This window comes from Herpailurus yagouaroundi, unplaced genomic scaffold (assembly GCF_014898765.1).
Source record: "Herpailurus yagouaroundi ecotype Mexico unplaced genomic scaffold, PumYag 184, whole genome shotgun sequence".
In the NCBI taxonomy this organism is placed as follows: Eukaryota; Metazoa; Chordata; class Mammalia; order Carnivora; family Felidae; genus Herpailurus; species Herpailurus yagouaroundi.
Genome location: NW_024412415.1, coordinates 443,960 through 464,114, shown reverse-complemented (window position 1 = coordinate 464,114; position 20,155 = coordinate 443,960). Strand labels below are relative to the sequence as shown.

General features: G+C 42.2%; 2 protein-coding genes across 2 annotated transcripts in view; one reads left to right on the top strand and one right to left on the bottom strand.

Moving 5' to 3' along the window:
* Nucleotides 1–5,333, bottom strand: part of AVEN (apoptosis and caspase activation inhibitor) — a 169,243-nt gene extending 163,910 nt beyond the window's left edge. The window contains exon 1 of the mRNA XM_040492207.1: nucleotides 5,301–5,333. Coding sequence (XP_040348141.1) covers nucleotides 5,301–5,318 — 18 coding nt within the window. The 5' untranslated portion in view covers nucleotides 5,319–5,333. The remainder of the gene's footprint in view (nucleotides 1–5,300) is intronic.
* The window catches only part of CHRM5 (cholinergic receptor muscarinic 5), a 100,263-nt gene that overhangs the window by 44,464 nt on the left and 35,644 nt on the right, over nucleotides 1–20,155 (top strand). The window lies entirely within an intron of this gene.

Here is a 20,155-nt window from a genome sequence, read left to right as displayed (position 1 = left end):
GGTGAGATTAGGGGAGGGGTGTAGAGTGAGGAGGCAGGTGTAGAGTGAAAAGGTCCATATTTTGGCACTTTAAAATAACAGAAGAGGGTGCCCCAGAGCCATGAACCTTGAAAATTATCCTTAAGAGTGTCCCTCTTTTACAAGCTTGGGATAACAGATTCCACATGAAAATCACAAACAACAAAGGACCGTGGTCAAATCCCATAAAAAGTTGTCATTATAAGGACAAAGATACTAAGGACAGGAGCATTTATATAATAAATAAGTATATAAAAACAAACCACCCAAAACTCCTTATTGTAATACAATTTCACTGTTTTAAGTATGTAACTAGAAATCCCACCATAGGTTTTGAGAGGTGAAGGATTTTTTTTTCTTAAGTTTATTTATTTTGAGAGAGAGCAAGGAGCAGGGAAGGGGCAGAGACAGAGAGGGAGAGAGAGAATCCCAAGTAAGTTCTGAACTATCAGCACAGAGCCCGACTCAGGGCTCGATCCCATGAGCCATGAGATCATGACCTGAGCCAAAGTCAGATGTTTAACCGACTGAGCCACCCAGGCACCCCTAGGAGTGAAGGAGAAAGACAGAAAGAAAGACAGACAGACAGACAGAAAGGAAGGAAGGAAGAAAGGAAGAAAGAAAGGAAGAAAGAAAGGAAGAAAGAAAGGAAGGAAGAAAGGAAGAAAGGAAGAAAGGAAGAAAGGAAGAAAGGAAGAAAGGAAGAAAGGAAGAGATTTCCAGTCTCAGTCTTGATCAGACAGACTTTGACACATGAAGAAGAAAAAAAAAAAAGGAAGGTTGAAGAGAATCTGAGAACAGAGGAAAAACAGAAACCAACCCACAAAGCAGTTGTTAGTAACAACCCACAGAATCCTTCACTCCATCCTTTCCCTTCTCCAGGTTCTTATCTTGTCCTCATCGGTGTTATTTTGTCTCGGAGGCATGAAAAAGTCATTCCCATTTGTCACCAGAATCGAGAATCTTGGTCAGAATGACTCTTCTCTCCATGCCCAGCTCCTCAGATGCCCTTAACTCCCCTTCAAACAATACACCTTCACATCTCAACAGTAACCTTTACATGGACACAAAACTGGGGAAATTTTTCTGTTTCCTAGCTTTTTGTCAGATTGAAGTTCATGGTGCTGTCAGATCAACACGACAGACTTTTTTTTTTTTAACTTCTGTAACAAACTCAACATAATAAAAACAGGCACTGAGTTCAGCTCTGATGGGCATTTGCATATCCATCTCATACGGTCACTTCTCTCCTCAGTAACCTGCTTGTGGCAGTCCATTTGCTCTCACAGGTTTCCCCTCTTTTCCTTCGTAGGATACTTGGGTCAAAAGTATCTCAGCCAGATTTCTCTCCTGAGCTGTGAAATGTAACCAAATCTTTTATAAGATTTTTTTTAAGTTTATTTATTTTGAGAGACAGAGACACAGAGCGTGAGCAGGGGAGGGGTAGAGAGAGAGAGGGAGAGAAAGAATCCCACATGGGCTCCATGCCACCGGCACAGAGCACCATGAGGGCTCAAACACACGAACTGGGAGATCATAACCTGAGCCGAATTCAAGAGTCAGACGCTTAACGGACTGAGCCACCCAGGTGCCCCTAAAATATTTCTAACAGGAGTTTTTGATCCAGCCAAGACACTTTTCTCCATCAAACCTGCAAATCCACTATCATCTAAAGCTGAGTGTCTCTACGTGCTGGAATGCTATAGAGCCTGTAAGAATGAACGATGGAAATACTTAAAGAATTCCCTCCTCTTGTGAGCTGCTTCATTTCTTTAAAAAATGGCTATTTTGACAGACAAAACACTTGTTTCTTCTTTATACTGAGTTCTAAACCACCAACTTCTAAATAATCTCCCAAATTCACCTCCTTGGTCCATTTGTTAACATCAAAAAGAGAACGTATGCTCAGCTTGCCCTATAAATGAGACAAAGTTACCACCACCACATGCCACTTGCTTTTGTTTTTAATTTTTTTGATGTTTATTTATTTTTGAGAGACAGAGCGTGAGCAGAGGAGGGGCAGAGAGAGAGGGAGACACAGAATCCGAAGCAAGCTCCAGACTCCGAGCTGTCAGCACAGAACCCGACGCAGGGCTCAAACTCACCAACTGTGAGATTATGACCTGGCTTAACCGACTGAGCCACCCAGGCGCCCCGGCCACATGCCACTTTCAACACCATGGAGATACATACCGTCTTTCTGTCTATAAAGTTACGCAGCTTCCTCAAAGAAGTCCCTTCTCACCAGCTATTTTGGGACGTTTATCACTGAAGTTTTTTCATGCAATGTTCCTGTTACCATGTAGCTACCAATTGTAATATGTCAATCATCAAGGTAAGTGACCTCAGTAAGCCTCATTCAGAAGTTCTAAAAGGACTGGAAGTTCTGCTACCTGACCACTATTTACTCTAGCAACACTTACAAAGATTGTGTTGTCATATACAATTCTTTTGCTTGCTATTTACTTCACCTAGTACACACAACAGAGTCGATAGATACTTGTTTTTTTTCTTTAAGAAATTCGGTCTTTCTGGGGCGCCTGGGTGGCTCAGGCAGTTAAGCGTCCGACTTCAGCTCAGGTCACAATCTCGCGGTCCGTGAGTTCAAGCCCCGCATCGGACTCTGTGCTAACCGTTTGGAGCCTGGAGCCTGCTTTGGATTCTGTGTCTCCCTCTCTCTCTGACCCTCCCCCATTCATGCTCTGTCTCTCTCTGCCTCAAAAATAAATAAACGTTAAAAAAAAAAAAGAAATTCGGTCTTTTAAGTTTTACTTAAATTTCTGTAGTAATCTCTATACCCAACACAGGACTCCAACTCATGACACCAAGATCAAGAGTCACACGTTCTTCCAACTGAGTCAGTCCAGTGCCTCTCAGGTCAACAGATTCTTGATTTTTTTTAAAAAAATGAAATCATCTGGGGTGCCTGCGTGGCTCATTCTGTTGAGCATCTGACTCTTGATTTGGGCTCAGGTTCATGATCTCGCAGTTCATGAAATCAAGCCCCTCAAGAAGCCTGCTTGGGATTCCCTCCCCCTTGCTCTCTGTCTCTACTCCCCGCCCCCCCAAATAAATAAATAAACTTAAAAAAAAAAAAAAACAGAAATCATCTAGTCTTTTTCTATGCCTCCAAATAGAGGTTTTACTACTAGACAATGTCTTTTTTACCTTTAAAATAGAACTTCTTTCTAATACCTTTGCATGCTTGGTCTATGATGTCAATCTATGGAGGCAAATGGAAAATTTGGTGGAAACAATATTATCTCTCTCAAAGTATTGTGTAGATCATCAGGTTTAAGCCCAGAGGCTTTAAGAGAGGAGAAAAGGTTCAGAAAAGGACTTGTCCAAGGTCTCAACAGCAAAAGCAGAATCACAATCTGCCTAGAATGCAACCCAGTGCTTTTGCAAACATGTCTCCTGACTGAGCAAAATCTTAGTAAAATAAATGATTCTCTATAATGTTTTAAGTTTCTTCATTTCTAAAGCCTTTGTGAAGGTTCTATTCAAAACTCCTGACTACCATTAGAAAAAAACAATGACACTGTTTAAATGGCAAAAGAAATACAGCAAGCCAGCGATCAATGATTCCAGAATCATCCTCTGATGTGTGAAGCTACCTTCCTTACATCAATAACACTCTCTTGATCTCTCAAAACTTCATTCTCATTCAGTTATCTTAATTTCAAGGAAGTCCTGGAAGACAGGCTACGACCTTATACGTAATTATATATACACAGATGAAATACAGTTGAAACAGGTCATGTACCCACTCCAAAAATTTAGCATCCATACGAGAAAGCAAATCTCTGACACAAAAGCTTATTCAACTGCAACCAATTCATACGCGTCATTTAAAACAGCAAGGTTCACAGAATGAAGAAATGGCTTGATAGTAAGAAGTCACTTACAGTGAAAAGCAATAAATATGGCCAGAGATTGGGGGGAGAGGGACACACATAGTCGTTAACAATTAAAAAAAGACACAGAATTTGAAAAGAGTTGATGAGCATTTGCAAAAATTATCGCAAGTACCTTAGAGCAAAACGAAAACAGAAGACGATGTCAACTCGTGATAAATTGGTAAAATGTGAAAAAAGGAAACTGTACAAAACAGGTGCGATCTAAACCTTAATCTATGCTTAATTAAAAGATTAATGCCACCATCTGGCAGAAAACCCTTCCCCCAGCACCTCACAACTCAGTCAAATGGACTGCCAATCTCACTACGCCTTCATTAGTGACGGATCTAAGTTACAGATGTGCAGCTAGAAATTTGTGTGCCTACACGAAAGTTTCACACATTACAGCATTCGGGTCCCTTGACCAAATTACAATCTTCTCCCTCCTTGTGACAAAAAAGCTCGGAGTTTAACTGACTAGGTCAAATTTCAGAAGATACGAGACCTAATCTCCATGTGACTTTCGTCATCCTGTCTTGAGACAGGGACCAAACTCAAGGCCTAACCAGGAAAAGCTGTTGGATTTGCCAATTCACACTAGAGAACAATGGATCTACCAGAATTCCCTCCTTTTTTTTTAATTTTTTTTTCAACGTTTTTATTTATTTTTGAGACAGAGAGAGACAGAGCATGAACGGGGGAGGGGCAGAGAGAGAGGGAGACACAGAATCGGAAACAGGCTCCAGGCTCCGAGCCATCAGCCCAGAGCCTGACGCGGGGCTCGAACTCATGGACCGCGAGATCGTGACCTGGCTGAAGTCGGACGCTTAATCGACTGCGCCACCCAGGCGCCCCGGAATTCCCTCCTTTTTTAAGCATGTGGTTCACATGAGACCGACCACATACACAGACTGACCAAAGGATGAGGAAGGACGCCACTAGACCAACCGCGTGTCAAGCCTTGTTTTGTACGTGTGGTTGACCTGACACCCCTGAAATGATGCGTGTGCTTCCCCTTCTGTAGCCTTCTACCATTTGAAGCTCCTCCTTTGAATTTCTCCTCCTTTTCGCTTCTTCCCTCAAGAACTGGGCAAAATGCCCAACACTTCTTTCCCGTGGACTGGTTCGATTTTTCTGTGTGTTGAGCTCTTTTCTTTATTTTCAACAGCACTTGCACACAACCACATGAACACGAAGAGAAAAGTCAGGAGGCACTCACAGCACTCCTGTGAGCAGGCTCCCTGGAAAGAGAAGCCAACAGAAATCAAACGACAGCTACTGCAAAAATTGTATTTAGAGATTTCAAGTGCAAACGTTTTGAGGTGGAATAAGATGGCATTGTTTGCAAAGAGGATGAGTGCACATATTGATCATGAGACGTACTTTTGCCACACAGTGCATGACATTTGAAAGGCGCTCGGCTGGCACACTCTTTTCTGGCTACACCGCATGGTCTTGTGCCTCCGCCATCAAGGGAATGACATCATGGCTACACACGAGCAAAAACTCCTTCCGGTCCACGCTACTTTAGAGAAATTGAGAAACAAGAGAAAGAAAATGCGCTTTTCACAGGCAGACAGACTCGACAGACCATTTCTCCCGTGTCAGGACAGAATTCTGCAATCTGCATTTCCCTTCTGCAGCTCTTCTCAAGTGTGACCTTTAAGAGGCTCTTCCGGCATTGGGGAGGCAAAAACTTTAATTAAAAGAAAGGGCAGCAAAGAGGCCTAAGGAAGGAAGAAGGCTTTTTTACCTTGCATTAGACAAAGGTGGATTTTCTCAAAGCTCCCAACTGCCAGGACAAAATGCAAATCCCAGGATCAGGATTATATCGAGCACACAAGCTAAGGGCCTTGAAGCAGGGACACGGCACAGTGGGCCTAACTGACCACACGCTGGTGAAATTCCCTCGGAGCTGGTGACACTAACATCACATGTGCCCTATCTTTTGTACAAGTGTGACACTATTTGCCTCCCTTCTAGACGTTTAAAGCGACCCCTCATTGCACCTTCTTGAGATCCCCCACCACATCATCCAATACTCTTTTGTGGAGGAAGCACAAATTAAATCCTAGTATTGCTTTCTTCTAACAAGGAGGCCTGCGGATTTAAAACCGTAATCGAAACCCTCAAGAGGAATAAACTTGAAAAAGCTAAAGCTTATTAGGACCCGGGCTCTAGTTGTGGCAGAATGAAAACGCTGTGCGTCCCTGTATAGCATTCACACAATTTGCAATGCTTCACACAAAAAGGTTCATCTGCCTCTAAACAGCAGCCCCACTGGGATTTCTGTGGAGGCAACACTGAGTAGATTGAAGTCATGTGAAATTCAGAGCCCTTGCCTCCAAGGGATGCACCATCATTATCACAACTTTGACAAGGGGAGAAAAAAAGAAAACGTCTAGAGTGTGATATATCATTAAGATAGTTCTGAACGGGCTACGTCTCAGAGACAGCCCTAGAGAATAAAAAGGGACACGATGAGGGCCCCGAGAAACAGAGGGTCTGTCCCAAGGAAAATGTCACAATCACCAGCAAGATAAACCTTGCTTCCTTCAATACAACCCCAAGACCAGTCTTCAGGCTTTATCCACAGCAATTCGGTGTATTAAGGGAAAAAAGAATAAGGGAAACTCTTTTTATTCTTCTAAGGGTCCTGAAGCCCCTCACAGAGCAGCAAGAGTGAGATTCTACAAGAACGGGGTCCTGATCCAGAAACGTAGATTCCATTAGCTCAAAGCACACAACTCGCTTGAAAAAAGAAATCCTATATTTACAACTCTGCCGAGCAGACAGGCTCTCTCTTTCAGCTCTGTGGAGGGCTGAAGACCTACTTCCTCACTGACAAAAGATTTCACATGAAAAATAATAGTCCTCTTGGTCTGGAGTACTTATCTTTTTAAGATTTGACAAAAATTTTAAGTAGGTGGCTCTTCAGCAATTATTTCCTTTTTTCCATTTCCACAGGGTAAAATACAAAGTTCTATGAATTTAGATAAATGTAGTCACGTAGGGGCACCTGGGTGACTCAGTCCATTAAGCTGACTCTTGATTTTGGCTCAGATCATAACCTCATGGTTTGTGGGATTGAGTCTCATGCTGGGCTCCGTGCTGTCAGTGCAGAGCCTGCTTGGGATTCTCTCTCTTCCTGTCTCTCCACCCCTCCACCCGAGTGAGCACACACATTCTCTCTTGCTCTCTCCCAAAATAAATAAGCTTTTAAAAAAATGTAGTCATGTAACCACCACCACAATCAAGACATAGAACAGTCCCATCACCCCCAAAATTTTCCATCAGGCCAACTCTCCAAGACTTCCTTCACTGAAAGTACATTCATAGTAGACCCATCCTTGTGGATGACACTGGTTCATGCCGTTTTATTGCTAAGTTGACACATACCTTATAATGTACCACAGTTTGAATATCCATCCGTTCACCAGTTCCAGAATTTGGGTGGTCGTTTCTGGCCCTTGGCAATGATAAAAAAGCCACCGCAAGCATTCACAAACCTGAATTTTCATTTCTTTTCAGTAAATAATACCTAAGAGTGGAACTGCCACATCATATAAGGGCATGTCTAACTTGATAAGAAGCTGCTGGGATTTGGTACCGCCATTTTTCTAAGCCATGCTAATAGTCATACAGCAATTTCTCGTTGTGGTTTTAGTTTGCGTTTCCCTAAAGACAAATGTTGTTGAACACCCTGGTGCCAGTTCCCATTGATATATCTTCTTTAGTGAGCTGTCTAAATCTTTTCCCCCTTTTTTTTAATGGATTATTTCTTATTGGGTTTTGGGAATGCTATATATTTTCTGGATACAAGTCCTTTGTTGGATATGTGACTTGAACATATTTGTCCCAGTCTGTGGTGTTTTTGTTTTTGTTTTGTTTTTATTGAGTAGAATTTATTTCTTAGGTAGTTTGAGGCTCACAGCAAAACTGAGTGCAAAGTCCAGAGATCACCCACATACCCTCTATGTGGTTTATCTTTTCATGAAAAGTCCAAATTTATCAATTTTTTTTTATTTTGCAGATCATGTTTTTGGTGCTATATCTAATAATTTTTTGCCTAACCCAAGGTCACATTTTCTATTTGTCTCCTAGAAGAATAGCTATCCTTCATTTCAAGAGAGTTGAACTCATGGGACATGTGTTAACTGCTTCAAAGTCTCTGTCTCGTAATCCCAGGATCTGGATCATCCTGGGGTTAGCGTTTGTGGACTGTCTTTTGTCTCAAGAAATGGTCACATTTTTCTGGATTATTGTGAAATTTTAAACGCAGAATAACATCCTGAATATGAAGTTGTGCAGACGCGGAGTCCTGTTGCAAATCCTCTGGAGAGCATTAGGATTTTGTTTGTTCCTTTTTATCAGACAACCAATCTGCTTAGGTTCAGATGGGCCATGGTTCCAAGGTCACCCCAGTGCTCAAGGCTTTTGCTCCCCCATGTGCAGCTCAGGATGAGTCCTAGCTTCAGGCCAGTCCGGACACAGAGAAGACCCTCCCCCCCTTCCAGATCTTTCCTCTTAGGAGTCTCCCAATCTGCTGGCCCAGAGGTGGGATTTCTCTTGGGGTCCTAGCTGCCCACATTGCTCCCCTAAGGGCAAAGCAGAGAGAGAAAAAAAGGGAAATAAAAACAGGCATTCTCTTACACGTTTTGGACCACAGGGGCCCCTTATCCTGGTTCCCCTGACCAGAACACAAGGATTTCCAAAGGCATTTTAGGTGCCAGCACCACCAGCCATGTGAGTTCCCCCAAGGGGTCTGCTCCAGGATTCAAAAGGAGGGAGAGACACCTATACACTTTCCAGCCTACATTTCCCTACTCTTCGGGCAGGAAAGATTGGATTTTTTCTTGGATTTTAGCGCCCTCTGCACATCTGCTGCAGCTCTGAGAGCCTCTGGCTCATGGCCAAAGAGAAAAGAAAAATGAGAAATTCACCCCACTGGTCCCAAGCATAGGTGGTTTCTCCCCCGCTTTCACTCCCTTCCCAATTTGTCACTTTTTCTTTACTTTCCCGAGTCCTCAGGTAATCAATGTGTCTATAGTTTTCCGTCGCAATGCACAGGAGAAACAAGACCTAGTGGGCTGACCTCACCTCGGTCCTGTCCTCCAGTAACCTCCATCTCCTGTTACCTGCTAAGGCAGCACCTCTCTTCCCATTTCGCGTTCCAGCAGCTTCCATGCCTTAGCTGAGGCACTAGCTCGCCTCTCACCTTCTGCTTGAGGGTATAGTCAGCATGGAGAAAATCCGATCCCTGATTCTCATAAAACCAGGACGTACAGTACACATGTTTTATCCTGGTCTTAGCTGTCACTCTTTATTTCATACCCTTACAAAAGACATGGGGAGGGCACCTGGGTGGCTCAGTTGGTTAAGCCTCTGATTCTTGACTTCGGCTCAGGTCATGATTTCACGGTTCACGGGTTTGAGCCCTGAGTAGGGTTCTGTGCTGACAGTGCAGAGCCTGCTTGGGATTCTCTCTCTCCCTCTCTCTGCTCCTCCCGCTTGCAGGCGTTCATTCTCCCACTCTCTCTCTCTCTCTCTCAAAACAAACAGACTTAAAAAAAAGACAGAGGGAAAGAAAAAACCTACCTGACCTCTGGCACACTGTCCTCTCCTAGTTCCTGCTCTCTGGAAGCCTCAGTCTCTTGCCTTCCTTCCCAACCACACCAGGCTTAAGAAGCCAGGTGGGGGGCGCCTGGGTGGCGCAGTCGGTTAAGCGTCCGACTTCAGCCAGGTCACGATCTCGCGGTCCGGGAGTTCGAGCCCCGCGTCAGGCTCTGGGCTGATGGCTCAGAGCCTGGAGCCTGTTTCCGATTCTGTGTCTCCCTCTCTCTCTCTGCCCCTCCCCCGTTCATGCTCTGTCTCTTTCTGTTCCAAAAATAAATAAACGTTGGAAAAAAAAAAAAAAAGAAGCCAGGTGGGAGGTTCACTATTCATTGTAAACAGCTGCTCATCAGGTATGCTGATAGGGACCAAGAAAAACTAACCTACACAGGTTCAGGCTGTTAAGGGCGTCAAAGAAAAAGTGTGTGTTAGAGGCTTCTTTCTTTGGCAGACATTTAAACTCCTTCTGGCTCTTTTCACTGGTGGCAAACTAGAGGACTATATCCAGAGAGGAACCCAGTGACTGGGTTTAGTTTCAGATACACAGCTAAACCTAGCTCCCCTGCACTGCTTTGAGCTGTAATAGGAAAATCAAAGCTGCTAACAGAAAATGAATGTGGATGTTTCCAGAATGTTGGAAGTAATGCCATGCTTAAACACAAAATCCACTCCTCAGTCACATAACAAATATCTCTGAAAAACCTACACTACACCAGGCACTGTTTCATGTACATAGAATACTGAGGTAAACAAGACAAATTCCCTGCCCTCATGGAGTCATCACACAACAACAAAATGAATATAGAATGTTATACAAATATAAAACACAGTTGTTTCAGGTAGTAACAAATACTATACAGATAAAGTACGATAAGGGGTTGGAGAACAATGAGAGCACTATCTGATATAGAAGAGTCAGGAAAATCTCTTCAGAGATAACATTTAAGCAGAGAACCTGAACGGATAAGGGAGTAAACCATGTCAGGATGTGGGGATAGAAAGGAAGAATGTGCCAGGCATCAGGTGCACAAGCCCCCAGGAGAGAACAATTCTGCCCCACTCAAGGATCAGAAATAAAGCCAATGTCATTATACTGGCTATGCTGGATTGAACTTGGAGGAAAGAGTGTAGTAATGAGGCCTAAGAAGTAAGCAGTCATCAGATCATGAAGGGCCTTACATGGCATGGTAAGGAATTCGGATTTTATCCTAAATGTGATGGGAAAGCAGACCTATAGAGATGTGAACAATGCAAGGTTTAATCTAACCATATTTCTCACCCTCAATCCCAACCAAAATAATTACTTTAAGACTCAGAGCTAAACCGAATGTTCCAATCCACTTCACAATCAGTCTTTTTTTTTTTTTTTTTAATCCTAGTTAACATATAGTGTAATAATGGTTTCAGGAGAATTTAGTAATTCGTCACTTACATATAATACAGAGTGCTCATCCCAATAAGGGCCTTCCTTAATGCCTATCCCTCATTTAGCCCATCCCCCAACCCAACACACTTAATAGTCTTAATAGATCACAAAGTTAATACAAAATCACATCAAAACCTTAAAGATGAATGAAGCACATTTAATCCATCCCCAAAATGGGGCGCCTGGGTGGCGCAGTCGGTTGAGCGTCCGACTTCAGCCAGGTCACGATCTCGCGGTCCAGGAGTTCGAGCCCCGCGTCGGGCTCTGGGCTGATGGCTCAGAGCCTGGAGCCTGTTTCCGATTCTGTGTCTCCCTCTCTCTCTGCCCCTCCCCCGTTCATGCTCTGTCTCTCTCTGTCACAAAAATAAATAAACGTTGAAAAAAAAAATCCATCCCCAAAACAATACTCATATATCATAAATATCCTCAAATGCCAAATTACTTCTTTTCTACTAAAGAAAAGAAACTGAAAGACTACATTAAGCTTTTGAACTTGTGTTTTTTTTATTATAAAACTCTTCAAACACAGTACACTAAATCCCCAAGTACCCATAACCCAGCTTCAACAATTGCACATAATTTGCCAGTCTTGATTTTATCTATCACCCCCTGCTTCCTCAAATACACACATGCATACACACACATTTTTAGTGTATTTTTTTCTGGATTTAAAAAAAATTTTTTAATGTTTATTTATCTTAGAGAGAGAGAGACAAACAGAACACAAGCAGGGGAGGGGTAGAGAGAGAGGGAGACACAGAATCCGAAGCAGGCTCCAGGCTCTGAGCTGTCAGCCCAGAGCCCGACACGGGGCTCAAACTCACAAACTGTGAGATCATGACCTAAGCCGAAGTGAGATGCTCAACCGACTGAGCCACCCAGGCGCCCCTTGAATATTTTTAAATAGAGCTAACACATCTGTCATTTCACCCATATTATTTCATTATGTCTCTTTTATTAAAAACTTTAAATATAAACACAGTGCTTTTGTCATAGCTAACAAGAGAAACAATAATCCCTTAACATTACCTGGTCCATGTTCAAATATCCTCCAACTACCTCAAGTCTTTCCTTTTATATTTGGTTTTAAGAATGAAGATCCAAACGAGACCAACACAGTGCCCATGTTTAGTATGCCTCTGTAAGTTTCCTGTAATCTATATTGATCCCACAGAATTTCCCACATTTTGGATTTGACTGTTGCTTCTTTATATTGTCCTTTAACTTGTTCTTCTATCCCACTTATCTCTATAAACTAGTAACGGGATCTAGTGGCCTGATTACAGTCCAGTTTAGCATCCATTAGTGATTACTGTTTAGATTTACTAGTTCAGTAGGAGCTGGAAAATGGCAATTTTCTAATTCTAGCATTTCTTCTGCATTAGATGCAATGTATATTTTGGGGGGGGGAGGGAACAACTTTCATCATCAACTATTTGGTTATCCTAAAGTATATAGTTCATTCAGGAAAAAATAATTGCTAAATCTCTTCCCTTATTTTATCAATGTTCAGAATTGTGCAGTCACCTACCAGCCTCCAAAGACAGAAGGCTGGGGCAGGGGGTGGAGGGCTGGGGGGTGGTGAGTATCATTAAAAACTCACATTTGCTCTCTCTCCATCCACTGCATTTATTAGAACCTTTGATAACATTCTTGCTTTCTGCCCCATACCTGGAATCAGCCTTTTCTCAAATATGTCTGTTTTTTTTTTTTTTTAAGTGGGGAATGCTATTTAGAAACTATAATCCAAGTGCTAAGAATGTTCACTGTAACAGGTTTGTTTTTGTTTCTACCTTTTTCAGTGGAAAACACATACTTAAAAAAATAAAAGTAGGAGAACGTGGGTGGCTCAGTGGACCAGCTCTTGATTTCAGCTCAGGTCATGATCTCATGATCAAGAGATCAAGGCTCACACTGGGCTCTGTGTTCAGTGTGGAGCCTGCTTGGGATTCTCTCTCTCTCTCTCTCTCTTTCTCTCTCTCTCTCTCTCTCTCTCTCTCTCTCTCTCTGGCCTTCCCCTGCCTCTCTCTCCCTCTGAAACTAAATAAACAAATGTATAAAAATAAATAAATAAAAGTAAACCTAAGTTCATACAGATATTTCAAGTTTAAGATTACAGGGTTTTTACTTAATTGCTGCGATTTTTATATTAGTTTCTCTTTTCTCTTTGAAAATCTTAGTTACTAACAACATTAATATAATTATTTGTTTCCTTTACCTTGTAATATATCTTTAATATTTTCAACATAATGATACTAACAGCACTACTAAGAATACTGAATGTAGTTTAAGAGTTCTCTTAGGTACCTTTGTTCTTGGGACTTATCCAACTGGGGATATATAGCCAAAATATGATTTTAGAGTCACTTGAAATAATTCTTTGACTAAGCCATACTCAATAGATTCATGAGAGAGCTTTCAGTTATTTTGTTTTGTTTTCAGTTGTTTGACATTCAGCTTTAAAATGAGGATTTACATACCTGCTCACACTCTCGTTCGTGCTTGCTCACTCTCGCTCTCTCTCTCTCTCTCACCACACATTACTACATATAAGCAGTAGGTTGATGCTATTTTCAATGTCTATAATAGTAGATACAATGAACTGGTCAAACTGTTTACAGGACTGATCATCAAAGACACCGGATCCAGGATAAAATGTAGCCCTGTATTCTTAGAAAAATGGCAGATTCCAGGACTGGGCAGAAAATATACATGATAAACCTCAAGCATCTAGTATGTAGTAGTACCAGAAGGTAGAGGGTGACACACACACACACACACACACACACACACACACACACACACATACCCCTGATGAGGGTGGGGCAAAGAAGCACAGAAGTCAACCGAGAGACCTCCTAATGGTCAAAGCTGAACAATCTGAAGAACCAAATAAATTAAGTAGTATGGGAGTATTGGATTCTAGCCCACAGTATAAAATAAACATCCTGGAGTCCACACCAGCATAAATAAATGATGGAGTAGATCAGTGGGGTAGATCAATCTCCCACACAGAAGAATTTCAAGTAATTTACATAGATTCTGCATCTCCAAGGGCTACAGAGAGTGACTTCCTTCCAGAAAACAGTGTAGAAGACAGATGGGCATAACTTTAAAGAAACCTGACAATTACCAACTCAGCTAGATGACCAAGGTCAGCATCAACAATCATGATAGTATGTGCACTTGATATGTTAGGGTGACGGTACTTAACCTCCCAAAACCCATAACCTCAGTCTAATCATGAAAGAAACATCAGACAAATTCCAATAAAGGAACATTCCTCTACTGGCATGGAGAGTTAATAGCGTATCAACAGTGGTTCATTAATTGTAACACATGTACTATAATAATGAGATGTTAATCACAGGGGAAACTAAGCATGGGATATATGGAAACTGTCTATACTACTCTTTCAATTTCTCTGTAAATCTAAAGCTCTTCTAAAAAGCCTATCAAGTCTATTTTTTAAACCATATAGAGAGATAGACCTATGGAGATAGACAGAAAGAAAGGTAGATAGAAAGATATAGATCGATCTCCCTGTGTATAAACCTGCAGGATACATGCCCGGAGACCACATATCAACAAAAAGCAATCACCTTGTCCTATTGCTTTGAGTTTTTTCAGTTGATAGAATGAGACTGAAAATTAACTTCTAATCAACTAAGCAGTTGAGATTGTAGGTCTTTTACTTTTTCTGAACAAGCACTATCCACACGCTACCTAGTGCTTAATGTGTGGACATGTTTACAAAATATTTGCTAGGCCTCTTTAAATAAGTTCACAATAGCAAGATCAAATAATTACTATTATGGGGGAAATGGAGTTGGTGATAAGAATAAAGCAAACACTACACAGATTTTAAATCTGAACGAAAGTGTGAACACTATATCCCAGAGCCTATCCCAGTGGCCCAGACATAGGGTAAGTATAGGTGTGACAAACTATTGTTAGCTCTCACGATGGGGGGGGAGAGTTTGGGTATGTGAATATCTTAGGTGGACAAAAACCTAATGTTTGTATTGACCATCGACTACACGAGATTTTTTGTTTTTTCAAAAGAGGGCGTGGGTTTAAACAATTGAGAAACACTCACAGAGCATGGTTCCTCCAGAAAAAGATAAGCTGACGGACATGAACTCCCAAAATTTTCAAAACCAAGTTTTCTTGTGCTGTCTTAAGTAGATCCCTTTCTGCCTGTGATAGGCAGAATAAAGGCCTTCCCCCAGATCTATCCATGTCCTAATGTTCTGAACCTGTGACTCTTCTGGGACCTCAGAGAAGGGAAATTAAGGTTGTAGATGGGAATTAAAGTGGCTAATCAGCTGACCTTAAAATAAGGAAATTACCCCGGATTATCCAGGTGGGCCCAATGTAATCACAGGTGTCCTTAAAAGTGGAAGGGGGAGGTGGAAAAAGAGAGCGAGGGAAAGAGTTGTGACCACGGAAGTCAGAGGGATGATAGGCTGCTGACTTTAAATTTAAAGGACCCCAGTCATAAGGAGTGTGGCAGCCTCTAGAAGCTGGAAAGGCAAGGAAACACATTCTCTGTAGAGCCTCCAGGAAAAAACACAGCCCTGTCAACACCTTGATTTTAGCCCAGGGAGACAGACCCACATACTCCCAAACTATAAGATAGTTCCAAAAGTATAAAACAGACTCCAGAACTATAATAAGTGTCTATTGCTTTAAGCCTCTAAGTATGTGGCACTACAATACATACAGCAATGGCAGGGAGGAATACAATGCCTGCAGAAAGAATTCTCCTGCTTTGAGCGGGAGAGCCCTTTTAACCCAGTATCAGGTGGTGTTTCTACCACGTGCTAATTAAAGGAAAAGGGGGCAAAAATGTTATTCATATGTGTGGAGTAAACAATCATGAATAAGAAGAGAATCAAAAGATCAGGAACCAAAGAATTGAAAGATACAAGCTACAGCCAAAGGCAGGCTGGGCTATTCATTTCAGTAATACATGGCCTTAGCATTAAAATTCCTGTTGGTTTTCTTATTTTACTTCATCTGAAATCTTCATATTAACCATTGTTAAAAAAAAAAACTATTTATTTATGGCTAGAGAATTAGCTAATATGTATTAGTCACGACAAAATGCCACAGACTGCGAGGGGGGGGGGGTGTGGGCACTTAAACAACAGAAATTTATTGCTCACAATTCTGGAGGCTGGAAGGTTCAAGATCAAGGTGCCAGCAGATTTGGTGCTTCCTCGCTTACAGACAGCCGCCTTCCTGCTATATCTCCTTCACACGTCAAAGAGAGAGCGAGACGGCACTCTGGTCTCTCTTCCTCTTCTTAAAAGGGCACCAACGTATCAGATTAGGGCCCCACCCATATAACCTCATTTAAACTTTATTACCTCCACACAAGCCCAAATACAGTCACCTGGGGGTTAGGGCTTCAACATGTGAATTTGGGGATGGGGGAGGTCACAAACATTCAGTCCATAACACCATGAGTAATTATTATTTATGTCAAAAAACAATAAAAGAGGGGCGCCTGGGTGGCGCAGTCGGTTAAGCGTCCGACTTCAGCCAGGTCACGATCTCGCGGTCCGTGAGTTCGAGCCCCGTGTCGGGCTCTGGGCTGATGGCTCAGGGCCTGGAGCCTGTTTCTGATTCTGTGTCTCCCTCTCTCTCTGCCCCTCCCCCGTTCATGCTCTGTCTCTCTCTATCCCAAAAATAAATAAACGTTGAAAAAAAAAATTAAAAAAAAAAAAACAATAAAAGAAAGCTATTTTGCCTAGTGAATATTCATTAAAGGAAACCATTAAGTCATATAAAGTACCATAAAGGAAAATCTGGGAATATAAGGAGCTTCCAAGTAGGATATTAATATACAACTTACATGTTCATTAATATATTAATATATGTGCAGACATAGAGGGACACGAGCCAACTGTCTATGTTTATACAATGTATACAGTCAGCTCCTACACTAAAAAAAAAAAAGATGGCTCTTCAATTTGTTCTTTTAAAATAAATGTGTACTTAAAGACATACTAGTTTTGAAAGCAGGGAGATACAGATGGCTATGGTACCAACAGGCCTCTACATACATAAATTGCAACTGTAAATTGCAATATGCAATAAACTGTATACAATCCAGAATATTAAGAACATAGTGCAAACAAAAGTCAGTATATCGAAAGGGGCCAGTAACTCAAAAGAAAAGAACAACTTCCACAGTTTGCTATTCATTCCCCAAAATTGATTCTGTATATACAGTTCTCCCTGGACTCTAAGCCATTAATGTCAGTAACAAATGAAACTGTATTGAGATTTCACAAATACGATAATACATAACCAGATCTGGAGTTTATACAAGGCAGTTTCAGGGGCGCCTGGGTGTCTCAGTCAGTTAAGCATCCAACTTTGGCTCAGGTCATGATCTCACAGTTTGTGGGTTCAAGCCTCGCATAGGGCTCTGTGCTAACAGCTCAGAGCCTGGAGACTGTTTCAGATTCTGTCTCCCTCTGTCTCTGCCCTTCCTCCTCCTCCTCCCCCCACTGGCACTCTGTCTCTGTCTCTCTCTCAAAAAAAAAAAAAAAAAAAAAGTTATACAAGTCAGTTTTAGTCAACAGTTTCATCTAGAAATTCCTGGGTCAAGGATAAAATATGTAACACCATATTAAACTCATACATTTGCTGGGGCGGTGAGTGGCTCAGTCAAGCAATCACTACGAAGATTTTGCTACTGTTGTTGTAGTTTTAGTCTGCTCAGCTAAGGGCTGAACTATGCATGCATTCCATGGTCCTCTGATTAAATGGCTAGAGCAGGAAATGAATGTTGTTACCCCCACTTGAAAAATGTTAGACTGCTTACTCCCCCTGCTGTTCACTAGTAAAACTGCTTGGTTGCTGGTTTCATTTCGGCTGCAAGCAGACACAGGCTCTGCGCTGCAAGTGATGCCTCGGAGGGGCCTGAAATTTTGTCATGGTTTTGGAGCTGGACAAGGGCCTAGGAGTGAATACATCTAGTTCAAACTTCATTTGACATTGGTTGTCCTCTATTTGATTAGGCCAAAAAGCACTTACACATTTGCTTTTAAAAATTCATTTCTTGGGACACCTGGGTGGCTCAGTTGGTTAAGCGTCTGACTCTCAATTTCAGCTCAGGTCATGATCTCGTAACCGGTTTCAGGGGTTCAAGCCCCATGTCAGGCTCTGTGCTGACAGTGGTGAGCCCGCTTGAGATTCTCTCTCCCTCTCTGTCTCTCTGCCCCTCCCCCACTCACACTGTCTCTGTGTCTCTCAAAATAAATGAAACCTAAAAAATGTTTTTTTTTAATTTGCTTATTTTTTTTCAACGTTTTTTATTTATTTTTGGGACAGAGAGAGACAGAGCATGAACGGGGGAGGGGCAGAGAGAGAGGGAGACACAGAATCGGAAACAGGCTCCAGGCTCTGAGCCATCAGCCCAGAGCCTGACGCGGGGCTCGAACTCACGGACCGTGAGATCGTGACCTGGCTGAAGTCGGACGCTTAACCGACTGCACCACCCAGGCGCCCCTAAATTTGCTTATTTTAAAAAATCCTTTAATCACAACTTCTAAGCAAGTTGCACTTCCAGAAGGTGTATACTTAACACAGCACTGTGAACACTTATTTTTTTTTCTCCATAGGATGATTTAATTGATTATAAATTATAATGATGGCATTCTAATACCAAGTGCTCTCTTGCAGGCTTTTCAAATTTAAATGTTTTATAAGTGAGAGAGAGTGGGAATGAGAATGAATTAATACTGTTTGGTACAGATGTCCCAAATTTAGAGAAAAAAATAAATTGAGAAGGCAGATGGATGCAAAAAGTGCAGTACAGGCAGAGAGAGAAGGAGACACAGAATCCGAAGCAGGCTCCACGCTCCGAGCTGTCAGTACAGAGCCCGGTGTGGGGCTCGAACTCATGAACTGCAAGATCACGACCTGAGCCGAAGTCGGCACTTAACCGACTGAGCCCCCCAGGCACCTCTCCCAGTCTTTTTAATATCACACATCACAGCAGCCCACTAGGAACCTCTTCTGTTTAAAGAACTATAATTTGGGGCTGGAAGTATGGTTTTCACAGCTTGGGGAGAAGAGCATGGGAGAGACACACACCTTGACTTCAGGATACCAGGCAGAAACCTCAGTTTCTTCTTTTTTCTTAGTTGAAGTATAGTTGAGACCCAGTGTCACATTAGTTTCAGGTGTGCAACATAGTGACTGGACAAGTCTATATGTGATACTGTGCTCACCACAAGTGTGGCTGCCCTCTGTCACCATACAATGCTATTACAGTACCATTGACTCTACTCCCTATGCTGTGCCTTTTATTTCTGTGGCTTATTCATTCCACGACCAGAAGCCTGTACTTCCCACTCCCCTTCACCCATTTTGTTCATTCCCCTACTCCTCTCCCCTCGGGCATCCACCAGTTTGTTCTCTGTGAGAAATCTCAATTTCTAAGCCATTTGGTGGAAAACCTTAAACTTCCATCTTCATATCCTACTACTCCACCTTTTGCTATCTCAAAGAGTAAGGAGATACATATTGAGTAAACCAGAAAGCTTTAGGTCAATAGATCAAAGGGATGAGCTACAATTAAATACATTCTAACCATTTGCTATATTAAAAAGAAAGACAGTAATGCCTGATGGGAAAACATGAAAAGTACTTAATTGCTCTGGGAGGGAAAAGAAAACAGCTCATTGTGTCAATTGTTTTGATCACTCAGAACACAATATTAAATCTCCTCCTAGAAATCAGAAACCTCAAGTTCAAGTATCAATCCCACCACTTGGCTGTATTCTTAAAAAGGCCTAACTCAACCCAATGACTATTTCTTCACCTGGAAAACTACATTTACCACCGCCTACCTCTTTCCCAGGGAGATTCTGATAATCCTTTAAATGTCAGGATTTCTCTGGGGCGCCTGGGTGGCTCAGTCTGTTAAATGTACAACTCTTGGTTTCGGCTCAGGTCGTCATCTCACAGTTCATGGGATCGAGCCCCCAGTCAGGCTCCATGCTGACTCCTCAAGGGCTCCGTGCTGACAGCGTGGAACCTGCTTGGGATTCTCTCTCTACCTCTCTTTCTGCCCCTCCCCTGCTTGTGCTCACACACACACTCTCTTTTTCTCTCAAAAAGGAAGGAAGGAAGGAAGGAAGGAAGGAAGGAAGGAAGGAAGGAAGGAAGGAAGGAA